This window comes from Mustela nigripes, chromosome 1, assembly GCF_022355385.1.
Source record: "Mustela nigripes isolate SB6536 chromosome 1, MUSNIG.SB6536, whole genome shotgun sequence".
Lineage (NCBI taxonomy): Eukaryota > Metazoa > Chordata > Mammalia > Carnivora > Mustelidae > Mustela > Mustela nigripes.
This window is the reverse complement of record NC_081557.1, coordinates 52024373-52039361: the sequence shown is the minus strand read 5'-3', so window position 1 is coordinate 52039361 and position 14989 is coordinate 52024373. Positions and strand designations below refer to the sequence as shown.

At 56.9% G+C, this 14989-nt stretch overlaps 1 protein-coding gene across 2 annotated transcripts; it reads left to right on the top strand.

The window, feature by feature from the left end:
- Positions 1 to 1013: 1013 nt before the first annotated feature.
- LRRC32 (leucine rich repeat containing 32) lies at positions 1014 to 14468 on the top strand. Of its 2 annotated transcripts, none has more exons than XM_059411366.1 (3): positions 1014 to 1211; positions 5956 to 6046; positions 10480 to 14468. In XM_059411366.1, exons 2-3 carry the CDS (start codon positions 5960 to 5962, stop codon positions 12382 to 12384), a joined length of 1992 nt encoding a protein of 663 aa, XP_059267349.1. In that variant the 5' UTR covers positions 1014 to 1211; positions 5956 to 5959; the 3' UTR covers positions 12385 to 14468. The 2 variants fall into 2 exon arrangements, with proteins under 2 accessions (XP_059267349.1, XP_059267360.1); XM_059411377.1 differs by lacking the exon at positions 1014 to 1211 and adding an exon at positions 1416 to 1686.
- The last annotated feature ends 521 nt before the right edge of the window (positions 14469 to 14989 follow it).

The following is a 14989-nucleotide window of genomic DNA, read 5'->3' as shown; positions in this document are numbered from 1 at the left end:
CCACCTTTTTTTTTAAAGACTTTATTTATTTGGCAGAGAGTGACACAGCGAGAGGGGGAACACAAGCAGGGGGAGTGGGAGAAGGAGAACAGGCTTCCCGCTGAGCAAGGAGCCCAGTGTGGGCTCAATCCCAGGACCCTGGGATCATGATGGGAACCCAGGGCAGACGCTTAGCTTAACCCACTGAGTCACCCTTCCCTCATACTTTAAACCAACCTGAGCAGGATGGTGCCTGGAAAAGAGCACTCAGATCAGCCTCAAACTCCTGCTCTTACAGGCTGCGTGACTTTGGATGCTTCATGTAATCTGAGACTCAGTTTCCCCAAACATAAACGAGGACCTTACTAGTCCCAGACAATTGGTTTTTATTTATATTCGCTGTCCCATCCCTAGCCTCACTTTCTCCATTTGGGACTTGGGACTGGGGTCTTGGACGGCACCATCTCTCAGGACTGCTTAAGGGTCCCGTAGATGGAGGAAGGCCAACGCGGATAGGAGAGAGCACAATCAGAGAGAGGGGAAGTGACCTGTCTGGACTCGTCAGAGGGGATGGCCGTGCTGTGGGGAACCCCCTCTGTGGCTGCCCCAGGGCCAGAGAAGGGTCATTTCCTTCCGCCTTCAGCCCCTGCCGTCAGCTCTCCTGTTTGCTCACCCTAAGTGCGGCGGCGCCGGCCACGGGAAAACGGGCCCAGGCCGGATTTCCTCTGCGGACCTGCGGTTCCTAGAGTCCCCCGCCCCCCCACGACTCCCGCCTCTCCGGACCCCGCGGGGCCACAAGCTGCACGTGCGGCGGTCCAGGCGGCCTCGCCCGCCCAGTGCTTCCTTAGCCAACCCCACCTCCCCGGCCCTTTCATCCCGCCCCCTGCCACCCCGCCCCTTCCCAGCCCGCGTTCCAGCGGAAAGATGCTTCACTCCCTCGCGCGTTCCGGAGAAATCGAGTCACGCGGGGGCGCGCCGGCCGGGCGCTAGGACCCCGCAGCTTGGCCGAGGGGGGGGGCGTGGTGGGGCGGGTCGGCGGGAGAGGTATTTAAATTGGAGCTCGAGCCGCCCCCTCGCGGGTCGGGTTCCCGTGGGGCAGTGGAGCAGCCGTGGGCCTCCGCGGGCCGTGACCCCGGGGTCTGGAGCGAGGTGGGGCCGTGGGGCGGGGGGACAGGTTTGCGCAAGATGTGCCGGGGCTGCGCGGGAGAGGAGCGGCGGCCGCGCTGAGCCAGGTAGGAGCCGCCCTGGCGAGGCTGCCAGCCCCTCGGGGAACTGGCTGTCCCGTGCCCCTGGAGAGCGCGGGGTGCGACCGGTCCATCCCGGTGCCCTCCACGCCCCCCAGTAGTCCCCTCCCGCCGCCGCTCCCACTCCACGCGCGGAGCCAAGCCTGACCGTCCTTCGGCCCCGAGGCTCCTGTCTCAGCTGATCTTTCCCGAGAAGGGAGAGGCCAGCGTTCCTATTTGACAGATGGGAAAAAAGCGGCCGAAAGACCGGCACGCTTTTGCCCGGGAACTCACAGCTTGTCAAGGGCAGATCAGGATTTGAATCCAAGTCTCCTACCGCCCTCGGACTCAGACGGATCCGCGCTTCCTATCCCACCGCATCAAAAACGCACCAAATAGCTTGCCCATCTCTGGTGGGGATTGGCGGGGAGGGGGGCACCCACGTCTTCCTGAAGGGTTCTGAAGCTGGCCTTCTTCGTAAGTGGTAAGATGTGAGGGACCCCCACCCCCACCCGAGCTGCCTGAAATTCCGCCATCACAGCTACATTCCTTTGGGTTAAGGTCTAATTCCCCCGTGGGATGCACATGTCTCCAGAATGGGGCAGGCCCGTAGTGATTCACTGCTTGGTATGAACATCCACAGCAGCTCTCCCAGGACCCTACTCTGCTGGAGACTGGGGCCGGGAGGAGGGAGAGGAGCACCCCAGACCCCAGCCCTGTGAGCTTGTCTGTGTGTGATAGGGGTGCGGGTGGGCATCGCTGGAGGTGATTAGAGGGGGAGATCTTGGCCTGGTGTAGTGGAAACATTTGCTTTGGAGGCAGACAGACCAGATTCTGAATCCATCTGCTATTTACTGCCTGTGTGACTTTGTCTTAAGTCACCTCTCTGAGCCTTGTAATCCCCTCTGGGGAAAGTAAGAGTAGTTCTATAGATAGCAGGTAGCTCAGCATTTGGGTTATGTGGACCTGGGTTAACCCCCACCCTCCCCAAATGCTTATGAATTATGGGCTAAGTCACTTTATGAGCCTCAGTTTTCTCATCTGTAAAATGGAAATTATGGTAACCACCTTATTGGGTTGTGGCTTCAATGAGATAATACAGATCAAGTGCTTAGAACAATGTCTAATGCCCTGAAATAGTAGGGATAGGCTTATTAGATAGTATAATAGGCACTGCCCTCCCCCAATCTATTTCTCTTTCTTCCTCTCTCTCTCTCTCTCTCTCTCTCTCTCTCACACACACACACACACACACACACACTGTGTGTATCTGGCGTTTGTCCTCCCAGTGAGAGTCCCAGTGAGAAGGCATGATGTCTCTTGCCTTCTCTTGCCTAGGCTACTAGTCTGCAGGCCTGGGGCCTCCCTCCTCAACCTGGGCCGTTCAGCCCTCGGAGTCATTGCCCAGCTGGGAAAGGCAGTGTGCCTAGGACACCTTCACAGTCGATCTCAGCTCGATCATCACAGTGGTTGGGGGAAGCCGGTGGCAGAAGAGCCACCAGGCGACTTGCTGTACAGATGGGACACTGAGGCACCAAAAGGTTAAGGGACTTGCCCAGGGAGCAAGGAAGTGGGGGTGTCTGAATGTAAGCCTGGGTCTATGTGACCACAGTCCTCCCTCTTGAGAGTGAGTGGCCCTCACGTGCTACACAGCGAGTCGGGGGCACAACCGAAGGGGGCCTGCACACGAGGTGCCAGAGACTTCTGCTGGATGCAGAGGTGCCACCTTGGGGGTAGAGTGAAATCTGGGAAGTGGAGGAATAAGGGGGATAGTGAGGGCTCCTTTGAGTGGCCCTGACTTCAGGTGCAGAACCAATCCAGGTCCTTCCTTGTCCTGACCTCACAGACCCCTCAAGCAGAGGTTCTATCCCTCGCTTTGCCATTTGTTCAATAGATATTTGGTGAGCATCATTTAATAGACTCCTGTTCTCATAGAATCAGAAATAAATTAATAGGAGGGGTGCTTGGGTGGCTCAGTCCGTCAAGTCTCTGCCTGCAGCTCAGGTCATGATCCAGGGCTCCCAGGATCAAATCCAGTATGGGGTGCTGCTCAGTGGGGAGCCTGCTTGTTCTTCTCCCTCTGCCTGTCCCCCTGCTCTCTCTCTTTCAAATAAATAAATAAAATCTTAAAAAGAAAGAAAGAAAGTTAGAAAGATAAAAAGAAAGAAAGCTATCAGCAGGAAATGATCAATGCAAGGAAACCAAATGTGTGGGAATCTGGGGAATAGCATTCCAGGCCCTGAGGCAGGAATGCACTTGCTGTGTTTGAGGAATGGTGAGAAAAAAACTAGAATTTGGTAAGGGCAGGGCACATGGTAGATGTGGTCAGAGAGGAGAGTGGGTAAAGCCTGGATTTCAGGGGAGGTTCTCAAGCAGTGAGATTCATGCTCTGATATATGATTTAAAGACAGCACTCTGGCTCTGTGTAGGGGACCACCTGCAGGGGTCAGGGTGGAAGTGGGGTGCTGCTGCTTTCAGGGCCAAGGGTTGAGGCAGTGCCTCAGTGAGGCATGGCGATGGAGGAGGGAGGTAGCAGACCCAGGATCTGTTTTTCAAGCAGAACAGACAGGACTTGCTGATGGGGGGAAGGAGTATGACAGGGAGATGAAGGGAGAGGTCTCCCCCTGCTGCTCTCTGCCCCCTCCCCCCACCTTGTGTCAGTCTCAGTGCCTCCCTGGCCCTGGGTGGGAGGGGAGTAGGGATCAGAGGAAGGAACGGAGTGCTCAGTGCTGTGCTCACTGGAAGTTCAAGGTCTGTGGGAACCTGGAGGATGAGTTCTCCATCATCAACTTGGGGAATCAGAGAAGGCTTCCTGGAGGGAGGGGTATCTAAGTAGATACCCAGAGGACGAGGAGGCATTCAGCACAAGGCAGGGGAGGAAGTGAAGGTTTGGGGCAATGAAAAGGTGCTCACAGAACTGAAGGAAGTGGGAGGCTGCCAGAAGCCCGAGCGGGAGAGGCAACAGTGAACCAGCCATGAAGCTGGGGGAAGAGCTGGCTGGGCAGACACACTCCCCAAGGGCCTCAAAGGTCCCACTGAGAGGTTTCCATTCAATTCTGAGTACACTAGCTTTCAAATGGGTGGTGATGTTCTGCTTTTTAAACAGCAGAACCAGATTTCCTGTGAACGCAGGTGAGAGGGGAGCAGCTGTGGGGAGCAGGGCCCATGGCCGTCAGCCGAAGCCAGGGAATAAGGTTGAAAAGACACCACTGTGGCTCAAGCATGTTTGGGCAAAAAAGGGCCTCTGACGAACCATCTTAATCTAAAATTCATCGCAAGGGCACAAGTGGATTCCAACGGCCAAAGACTCAGTCCTCAAAGGTCCTATAGATGCTGCTTCTTCTAAAGCATCCTTCAGAGTCACAACTCACTTTTCACTTACTGAGCACCTGCGGGTGACCTCCTAGAGTAGAGGTTAAGGGCACAGGTTGTGTGGGCCTGCCACTAGTGAACTGTGTGACCTTGGTGTGTTACTTACTCTGAGCCTCAGTTTCCCCCACCTGCAAAGTGTGGGTTGTAATCATAGACCCCAGTCCTTGAATTACTGTGAGGATTAAGTGAGTTAATGATTAAAGTATCAAGAAGACTGTCTGGTGCATATTTAGGGCTCCGTGAGTGCATTTTCATGCAATGCAGCCCATTTGGTCTTTACCAAAACTTAGCAAAGTTGACATTAACCTCAGAAGGGGAAACTGAGGCTCAGAGAAGTGAAGTGACTTGTACGAGGTCCCATAGAAAGTAAGTGGAGGGAGAGAGAGTTACGGGTGACTGAGCCCAGTGCTCTCGGAGGGTTTTGTGTGTCCTTCCTCGTGAACACTCAGTATGCATTCTGGTCCCTTCTGTGCATTTATTTGTGACCCTAGTTCCCAGCACAGAGCCAGACTTGAGGAGGCATTCAGTAAGGTGTGAAAGAGAGAAAGAGAGAAAAAAGGAAGAAAGAAAAAGAAATGACTTGATGTGGACTTGTAGCCCTTAACAGGTCCTCAGTAAGTGAGCCCCTAGCCGCACTGGCCTTTGATTCTGCTCAGGGCCTCTGTGATCCCCCTCAACACCACCTTGGCTGGGCTATACGGAGAGAGGACACCAGCAGGCCCGCCCCAGTGGCCCCTGCGCTGGTGGTAACTTCAGTGAAAGTAAAGGGCCTGGAACCTGCTCCTGGGGAAGTCCGCAGCAACAGTGCTGGGGGCAGGGCAGGCCTCCTGGCGGGGCTTCCTGTCAGGGCTCCAGGCCCAGCCTTCAAACAATGGCAGGGACTCCAGAATCAGAAAATCAAAAGAAAAAGGGCAAAATAAAGGTCCAGGGGTGGGGGGATTGAGGAATTCCGTTCGGGGCCTAAGAAACTAGGATGGGGGACCCGCTTAGGGTCTGGGTAAAAATGCAGAGGCCTAACTCCCCTCCTTACCCCCCCCAGCTCTGCGCTTGGCCCCAGAGTAGCCCTTAGAGTCCCTCTGTCTCCCACTCACAGCCTCCTTGCAGTCTTCCACCATGGAGGGTCTTTTGAAACCCAGATCTGACCAAGTCACCCACTACCTCAAAACTCTTGTTGCCTGGGGCGACAGCCTAGTCCCTTGGCCTGGCACGAGAGGGCCCTTGGGGTAGGCAGCAGGCCCCAGCACCCATGTCTTTGGTGCAGCTCTGGCTGTGACCTGGGGTTCCCTGAAGGCAGCCCTGACAGGACAGGAGCGATGGGGACTGGCAGTGGAAAGGAGCCAGGGGTCTCACAGTGTTTCCCTTTCCTCCCCACCCTCTGCAGAGCCATGAGCCACCAGATCCTGCTGCTCCTGGCCGTGCTGACCCGGGGCCTGCCCATCTCCCAACAGCAAGATAAGGCGCCCTGTGAGATGGTAAGAAGCCCTGCCCAGGCAGGGTAAACCCTTGAGGGGTCCTCCTGCCCCAGCCCCAAGAGCCAGAAGGCAGAGGGGTTAGAAGAGGAAAGGGAAGGCATTTAAACCTTGTATATCATGAGTACCTACTAGGATGTTTAAAGACCTGAGGTGCTCTTCATCCCGTTAGGTAAGTACCATTGTTACCGTTTTATAGAGTTGGAAACTGCAGTTTAGAGAGGTTAGATGACTCGTCCAGGGTCTTTCGACTAGCACCAGTGGGGCCGAGATTGGACTCTATTCCTTCCAGCTGCCCCTGCAGGGCAGTGGACCCTCAGCGTGAGGCAGAAAATGTGTAGGGAACTTGGGGTGGGTGAGCTGGGTCCCTTCTGGACCAAATCCCCTTTGCTAATAGGTCCTTGACTTATGCCCCTCTGCTGCTTCTCTGATGGGATTCCTCTCACTCACGGCTGCCTCCTCCAGGGAGCCCCCTCTCCCCAGCCCCTCCCAGGCTGATTTGGTTCTGGGTGCCCTTTTCTGGACTCTCAGACTGAGCACATGGGGGAGTTGGTGAATGGGTCCAAGCCTGTTTCACTTGCCAGACCAAGAACTTCTTCAGGGCGGGGACAAGGTTGGATTCACTTTTGTTCCTTTTTCTTGCCCTTGGCCAGGGACACTAGCCCTGAAGTCACTGGGACCCTGCGGGATACAGGGAAGAGGAGCCACCGAGGTCCTCTTACAAGGCTGGGCAGTCTCTGAGGTCAAGGCCAGAGTCAGGCTGGGGAAGCGACAGGCCCTCCAGCAGCCCCACTTGGAGCCGGCTAGGACTAGACACTCCTGACACAGGCAAGGCAGCTACCTCTGGGAGTGCTGGTGGGCAGGGGCCCTCAGCCCTTCCCTGGGGTTGGCCAGGTCCTGCTTTTGCCACCTCCCTCCTCGCTCCTCAGAGCCCTCCTGAGATTCCCAGATAACCGGCAGAGGAGGCCTCAGACATCCCCAGGTGCAGAGTCCCATTCTGCCCATGAAGAGAGAGGCTCAGAGAGGTGAAGAGCCTGGACCACCCCACAGGCAGAGGGAAGCTAGGTGACTTTGGATTCTGGGGGGCGATAGGCAGGAAAGCACTCTCCACACTGCTAGGGAAGATCAGTACAGGGATTATGGTCATTTGTAAAATGTTAAAAAGAAATGGCCACAATTCTGAGGGCTGGGGAAGGGCCCAAACTGCACCAAAGGCTTTCTCTCATTTTATCCTGCAAAGAACTCCTCTTTTCAGTGGAGGAAACCAAGGCCGAGAGAAGAGATGTGACCTATCAGGCTCATACAGACAGGAAGTACCAGAGCTAGGGCTTGAACTCAGCTCTCCTGAGCTTATGCTGGCCTCTGCCAGCTACTTTTTTATACCCCATTTCCCTTCTATGGAAAGATAACCAAATGGAGTTGGGTGGCAAGTCCTCTTCCTTCCTTTAAAAAAAAAAAAAAAAAAATGGGGGCAGTGGCATCCTGGCATCCCAGAGAGAATGGGTCGCAGGTTGTCAAGGGGAGCTCTGAACTTGGCTATGTCTGTCATGCTGGAGACTCAGAGCTCAGGGGGTGGGGGCATCTTTAGAAACAGAGATCTGAGAGCAGCTCTGGCCTTTAAGCTTCCTTCTGGATCGGCAGCCCAGTGCTGCCCTGCTACACGGCTGGACCCTGTAGGCACCACGGTAGAAAACTGGGAGTGGCCAGCTTTGTGTCCTGGCTTGGCTCTTAGGTGTTGGTGTCCCGGAAGTCTTTGATATCCAAAGGTGAAATGGGGTGTGGGGTCATGTGGATGCTGGTACAGTGCCCACCACACAGCAGAGGCTCAGTAAATGCTGGCTGGTACTATTTACCTTGCTGAGGCAGCCTGGGTCCCTGGCTGGGTCCCAGTAGAAAAAGGAACTTGTGGAGGTACCCTGGAGCCTCTAAGCTCACCCCCAGGGTTCAACAGGGTAACAAATGCATGCCAGGATTAAATGAGGAGAGGGGTCTGTGCACACAGCCATGGAGCCTGCTATGGAGCTGGTGCTCTGTGACAGTGGCGGTCATGCTGTTCCTTTTGCGGTTTCCTCCTTCAGTCAGGATGGTCCAGGGAGCGGAGGAGAGGGTTGAGGAGGCCGTGCCCAGTGGCCTGAGCTGGCGGAGAGGATGTGAGGAAGGAAGCGGCAAGAGCCAGGCAGGGCTGGCGAGGTGGCCGGGCTAGGCTTGTGGAAAAAGGAACGAAAGTGCTCAGCGGCAGCGGTATCCATGCTGGAAAAGCTGCTTGGCTGGAGGTGGTAGGACCAGCTCAGGGGACTGCTAGAGCAGGAAGGGTCACACCTGGGCCTGATGAGGGCGGTTTTTTCCTCCCCTCTCCCACAAACTCCCCTTGGAGCTCTGGGGAGGAAGCTGAGAGCTGGGCCAGGCAGGGAGCACCCTCAGGCTGGTGTTCCTGCCCCAGTGGGCTCTACCACTCACGGTGGCCTTCCACAGGTCACTGCCATCTTTAGGTTTGTCTGCCCATCGGGGAAGTAGGGAAGCTGGAGTCTTTTTACTCCAATGGTCTTTAACTCCAGTTAGAAGACATGGATCGTCTGTTTTCTTTCCTTCTCGAAAGGTGATTGATTCAATCCCTCAGTCCTTTACTAAGCCGGTGATGTCCATGACCCATTCATTAAAATAATGCATGGAGCACCTTTTGTGGGTCAGGTCCAAGGCATCCGCACCAATCACACCAATCCCTGTTAGCTCTGAGCTCCCCATCTGGCAGATCCCACACAGACTTTCAAAATCAGGCGCCAAATTATGAGAAAGGGAGCACTGGGGCGGTGAGAGCCCGGAGGAGGTCCCACCTGCCTAGCTCAGAACATCAAACACCAAGTTTCCCTGCAGACCTGGGCAGGGAGGGGCGGGGATGGCCAGCACGGGGAACAGCAGGGAGGAGGCCCAGAGGTAGGGGTGTGAGAGCACAAAGGGCAGCAGTCAGCTGTGCTCACTGTGTATGGGCTGGGTTTAGTGGGTTGGGAGGACAGAGGACAGGTCAGCAAGGGCTAGGGACAGCCTTGAACCCTGCTGATTATCCTGGATTTTGCCCAGGAGTGGTGGAAGCAAGGAGTACCCCATAGTAGGGGTTTTCTTTTAGCAGTTGCCAGAGGTTAGGCAGGTGGAGGGGTCAGAAGGGGCCAATGGGTACAGAGAGCCCAGGGCCGGAGTGGGCTCTCTGTGGTGTGGAGTGATTGTGGAAGTCAGACCCTTTCCTGGGAAAGGCTGGATTCCTGGGGTCTTCAAAAAGGTGAGAGGGAGAATGTATTTGCACAGAAAAAACAGATCAGGCTCCAGAAGGCACATGTGCTAGAAAGACAAAGTGGGCCTTCTGTTGTGAAAAGATATGGGTTCAAACCTCAGCCCAGCTCCTCTTCAACTGGGTGACCCTGGAGCCCCCCTACCCAATCTGAGCTTGGGTTTCTGAACAGAGGGGTGATCATATTTCATGGGCTTGCTTTCGTGAGGCTCCATTGTGACCATGGGCCTGAACGTGCTAAATAAAGGTGAAACGCGGAGTGCATGCTGGGGGAGGGTGCTGCTTTCCGGACAAAAAGCCCAGAGTGGTAATGTGACTTGGTGAGGCCCACGCAGCAAAACCATAGTCTTGTCACTGAAGAATGTGTGTGGGACCCTGGCCATCTTTCCCCTGCTACCCACCCCTGCTCCCATCTCCAGGGGCCAATCTGGACAAGGCCATGGAGAACCAGACCACTGATGGAGGTGGGGCAGGTGACAGCAGCAGAAAGGAGGGCTCGTCTGGGGGATATGCAGTGAGAAAGGCAGACACGGGGACCTAGAGCTCTGCCTCGTGGAATGAGGGCTGGAATGAGGTCTGGGGGTAGGAGGCCAAAATAAAAACCAGTGAGAGGAGTGTAAATTGCATTTTGGAAACCTCTCTCCCCAGATGGCTTCTGTTTTAACAGCCGCTGGACAAATTTAACTATCTAGGCCCATAAAAGGAACCCAGGTTGTGAACCAGGAGGCCCTGGGTTCCAGCTCGGCCCTGCTGTTCACTGGCTTGGGATCCCTCTGGGATGTGTATGGCTCAGTTTCCTGTGAAATGGGGTCAAGGCAGTATAGGGTATTTTGTGAGTTCATTTGTCCTCATATCTGTCTGTCCTTTCTGTGCCTGTGTATCCATGAAACTTCCTTAAGTCCCTCTCTGATGCCCAGCGCAGTGCCGAGTGCCAGAGATGGGGACAGGGAGCAAGACGGGGATGGTCCAGACTTGGGAGGGTTGAGCTGGGACAGGGGAAGAATGTGCATCTGGGAGCCACAGGAGAAGCCTTGCTAAGCCTGGCTGGAGTAGGGGAGGGGCTCGAGGCATCCTTCCTAGAAGGTGTGCCTGGTTCCACCCCCTGCTGTACCCACTCACACCCACTGCTCTCCCTGCTGTCCCCAACACACCCCAGGTCGACAAGGAGGTATCGTGCCAGGCTCTTGGCCTGCTCCAGGTCCCGTCGACGCTCCCGCGGGACATCGAGGCCCTCGACCTATCTGGAAACCACCTGCGGAGCATCCTGGCCTCCCCCCTGGGCTTCTACACGGCACTTCGCCAGCTGGACCTGAGCACCAATGAGATCAGCTTCATCCAGACGGGGGTCTTCCAGGCCCTGCCCCACCTGGAGCACCTCAACCTGGCCCATAACCACTTGGCGGCGGGTACCGTGCTGAGCACCCCTGGCCTGGGCCCCCTGCCTCGTGTGACCTCCCTGGACCTGTCCGGGAACAGCCTGTACAGTGGCCTGGTGGAGCGGCTGCTGGGGGAGGCACCCGCCCTGCGCGCCCTCTCGCTGGCGCAGAACAGCCTCACGCGCCTGGGCCGCCGCACCTTCTGGGGCACGCCCGCGCTGGAGCGGCTGGACCTCCACAGCAACGTGCTCATGGACATTGAGGACGGAGCTTTCGAGGCCCTGCCCCACCTGGCCCACCTGAATCTCTCCAGGAACTCCCTCACCTGCATCTCGGACTTCAGCCTCCAGCAGCTGCGTGTGCTCGACCTGAGCTGCAACAGCATCGAGGCCTTTCAGACGGCCCCGGACCCGCAGGCTGAGTATCAGCTGGCCTGGCTCGACCTGCGGGAGAACAAACTGCTCCACTTCCCAGACCTGGCCTCGCTTCCCAGACTCCTCTACCTGAACGTGTCCAACAACCTCATCCGGCTCCCGACGGGGCTGGCCCAGGGCGGAGAGGGCATCCACGCACCTTCTGAGGGGTGGTCGGCCCTGCCCTTCTCCAACCCCAGCCGGAATGCCAGCGGCCACGCCCTCTCCCAGCTCCTGAATCTGGATTTGAGCTACAATGAGATTGAGCTGGTCCCCGAGGGCTTTCTTGAGCCCCTGACCTCCCTTCGCTTCCTAAATCTCAGCCGGAACTGCCTGCGAGCCTTTGTGGGGCTGCGTGCCGGCTTCCTGCCTTGCCTCGTGCACCTCGACGTGAGCCACAATGCGCTGGCGACGCTGGCGCTGGGCACCAGAGCCCTGGGGTCCCTGCGGACGCTGCTTCTCCAGGACAATGCCCTGCAGGACCTGCCCCCATACACTTTCACCGGCCTGGCCAGTTTGCAGAGGCTGAACCTTCAGGGAAACCAGGTCAGGCCTTGTGGGGGGCCGGCAGCGCCTGGGCCCCTGGGCTGTGTGGCCTTCTCTGGCCTGTCCTCCCTCCGCAGCCTGAACCTGGTGGGCAATGGGATGGAACGGCTGCGGGCAGGTGCCTTCCTCCACACGCCACTTACTGAGCTGGACCTGTCAGGGAACCCGGGGCTGGATGTGGTCTCGGGGGCCCTGGCAGGCCTGGAGGCCTCCTTGGAGGTCCTGGCCCTGCAAGGCAATGGGCTGGCTGTCCTCCAAGTGGACCTGCCCTTCTTCAGCTGCCTTAAGCGTCTCAACCTGGCCGAGAATCGCCTGAGCCACCTGCCAGCCTGGACGCAGGCCGTGTCCCTGGAGGTGCTGGACCTGAGGAACAACAGCTTCAGCCTCCTGCCGGGCAGTGCCATGGGAGGCCTGGAGTCCAGCCTGCGGCGCCTTTACCTGCAGGGCAACCCACTAAGCTGTTGCGGCAATGGCTGGCTGGCTGCCCAGCTTCACCGGGGCCATGTGGACGTGGACGTGACCCAGGACCTGACCTGCCGCTTCGGCTCCCAGGAGGAGGTGGCCCTGAGCCACGTGCGCCCCGAGGACTGTGAGAAGGGAGGACTCAAGAACATCAACCTCATCATCATTCTCACCTTTGTGCTGGTCTCGGCCATCCTCCTCACCACCCTGGCCACCTGTTGCTGTGTCCGCCGGCAAAAGTTCAACCAACAGTACAAAGCCTAGAGAAGCCAGGGGGCTGCAGAGTGGCGCAGTGGGGAGACCTTCTGGGTCAGCCGGGGAGCCAGAGGCCAAGACAGGGGTGGGGACTGGCCCAAGGTCACACGGTGAGCCAGGGTCAGGGAATGGTAGTCTCTCCATCCCAGCCCAGGGCTCCTCTTCTCATGTCCCGCAGTCATGGTGGACAACCCACATCCCAGGCCACACGTGGGGTCCAGCCATGGGGGCCAGAAGTTGGGCACTTTCAGGAGCGACAGAGAAGAAGGCTGACCTGTTCAATCAGCAGATCTCTGCCAGGCATCTGTTCCATGCCACATCCAGCTCCAGGCGCTGGGGACTTCGGTGAAGGAGACACACCCTGCCCTTGAGGGTTCCAAGTCCTGGCAGGGAGCTGCTTGCGAAGCCACATGGTGACCACACAGGGTGGGAGGCCAGGGCTCTGGGGCACTGCAGCCCCCCAGCTGGCTGGGGAGTGGAGGGTCTCACCCCTGCCAGGGCCAGAGCGCAGGAGGGGCAAGACCAGGAAGACTCATCTGAAATGCATCCAAGCAGACCATTGGTTACATCTTCCCGTAATGACTTTCAGCTTCTCTGGAGAATGAAGAGCTCATGGATGGAAGGGAATCAGAGGCCCACGAGTAGGTCTTGGATCTGGCTCTATGGCTGCAGCAGCTCCCATGGAGCCTGGAGTTCCCACCCCAGTGCTGGACCATTCCATTTCCGGCTCCCACAGGCTCTTTCCCTGCCCAGCACTCCCAGGGTGCAGATACTCACCCCAGTACTGTTCTAGGCCCCCACCTCCTTCCACAGGCACCCTGTTTGTCCCCAGCACCCACACCCTGGCTGGTGAACCAGGAGTTAGAACCTTAGGTCTCCGGTTCTGTTTTACACCTGGCTTGCTGGAGGTGGGGACATGTCTGTGTCTTTATGAGGTTGCTCAGAGGTTGCTATTTAACCCATTTTACGGAAACTCCCAAACTCTCCCTTCAGGGTCCTCCAGCCAAGAAATGCCAGACCTGAGATTCAGACTCAGCTCCTCCTGTCTCCTCTGCCTGACCTTTGCCACTGTGGGGTGGACAGGAAATGGCTCCATGTCGAGGGAGCAGGGCCTGGGAGCATCTTTTGGGGCACATGTTCACCCACTCCTCTCCCTCCTCTCTTCCCGGCAGGCAGTCCCAGGCTGCCTCCTCTGCCTCAGTTTCCCTTAGTCCCTTCTTTGCAGGCTGGTGTGTGCTCACCTTTTTCTCTTGCTCTTGCGTTCCCTGTTCATTGAGCAAGAGCCCGGAGTTTGAGAACATGGAGGCCAACCTCGCCCATTGCACAGATAGGGAAACTGAGGCTGAGGAAGAGACTAGAACTTAGAGATTCACAAGCCATTGGCAAAGCCCATGACTAAAGTGGACTCAGAGCTCATTGCAGGTGTGAAGGGGACTTGGGGGCTGGACCTGAGTGATGTCCTTCTCGCTCAGCTGTCCTATCACAAGATAATTCTGGCTCCAAACACTTTTGGGTCCTCGTCATGCAGGGACTTTTTCCACCCTGCAAGAGTGGGTAGAAAAACCCATCTAGATATAACTCCCTTTTCCTCATGCCCTTGGAATCATGGTCTGTCCAGGAAGCCCAGGGTCAGCCCAAGTCCCTCTGTTGTTGTCTTCACTATCTTACCCATGCTTGGCCCATGGTCTGGCTCATGGTGGTGCTCGGTAAAGTTCGAGACAATGAAAACACCCCTCTCTCTGCCCCATTTTATAGACGAGAAAACCGAGGCCCAGAGAGGGTCAAGGACTCAGGGAGTCAGTGGCAGAGCCGAGGCTAGAAGCTGGTGTCCTGGCCTCAGCCTAGGGCCCTGGTGGCATGTGGGGCAGCCAGGTGGACCCAGTCCTGGTTGGGATCACAACCACAGGTGCTCACTGCACAGAAACACTCTTCCTCAGGCCTGGAGGGCAAGGTGTGGGCCCCTTCAGGCCTGATATCTGAAAACACTACACAATGCTGCTCTCACCTCCAGGAGCCAGGCCACAATGCCGGCCTGGGGACCAGCTCTTTGTATAACCTACATGAATGTATTAAAATATAATTTTGGAGAAACAGCGTGGCCTGCCAGCCTCCTCCTTGCTGTGGACCATGGGCATCATTGCACCCACTTGAACTCCCTCTGCTTCCATCATAGTCTTTAAATCCTCAAGGCAAACTCCACTGAGGGGAGACGGAGGCTCTGGGTCCTCACCACCCTTGACCTTGGGGCCTCAGCCCTCATTCCCTGGCCACACTTCTGACCCTCGCCTTCAACAAGCCCGAACCCCCCTCCCCCAGCCCTTCCTTCTTGCGCAGCTCCTGCTCTCACTTCTCGTGCCTAGCTTCTCTTCCCTACTTCCTCTCCCACAAATTCCAGCTTAGCCCCTTGCCTCATGGCAGAGGCCGTGCTGTCTGTCCTGCCCACCCTCTGGGACCTCCCTCTGCAGCCTCTCTTCTCTCTTCACGTCTCCCTTTCACACCGTGGCTGTGCTGAAGTTTTGGCTGTCTGAAAAATAGTGAAAAGACTCTTACACCGCTTTCCCTTTCCTTTTCCTTCGTGGGCAAACTTCCTAATGAAGCAGCCCTCTCCTCCTCC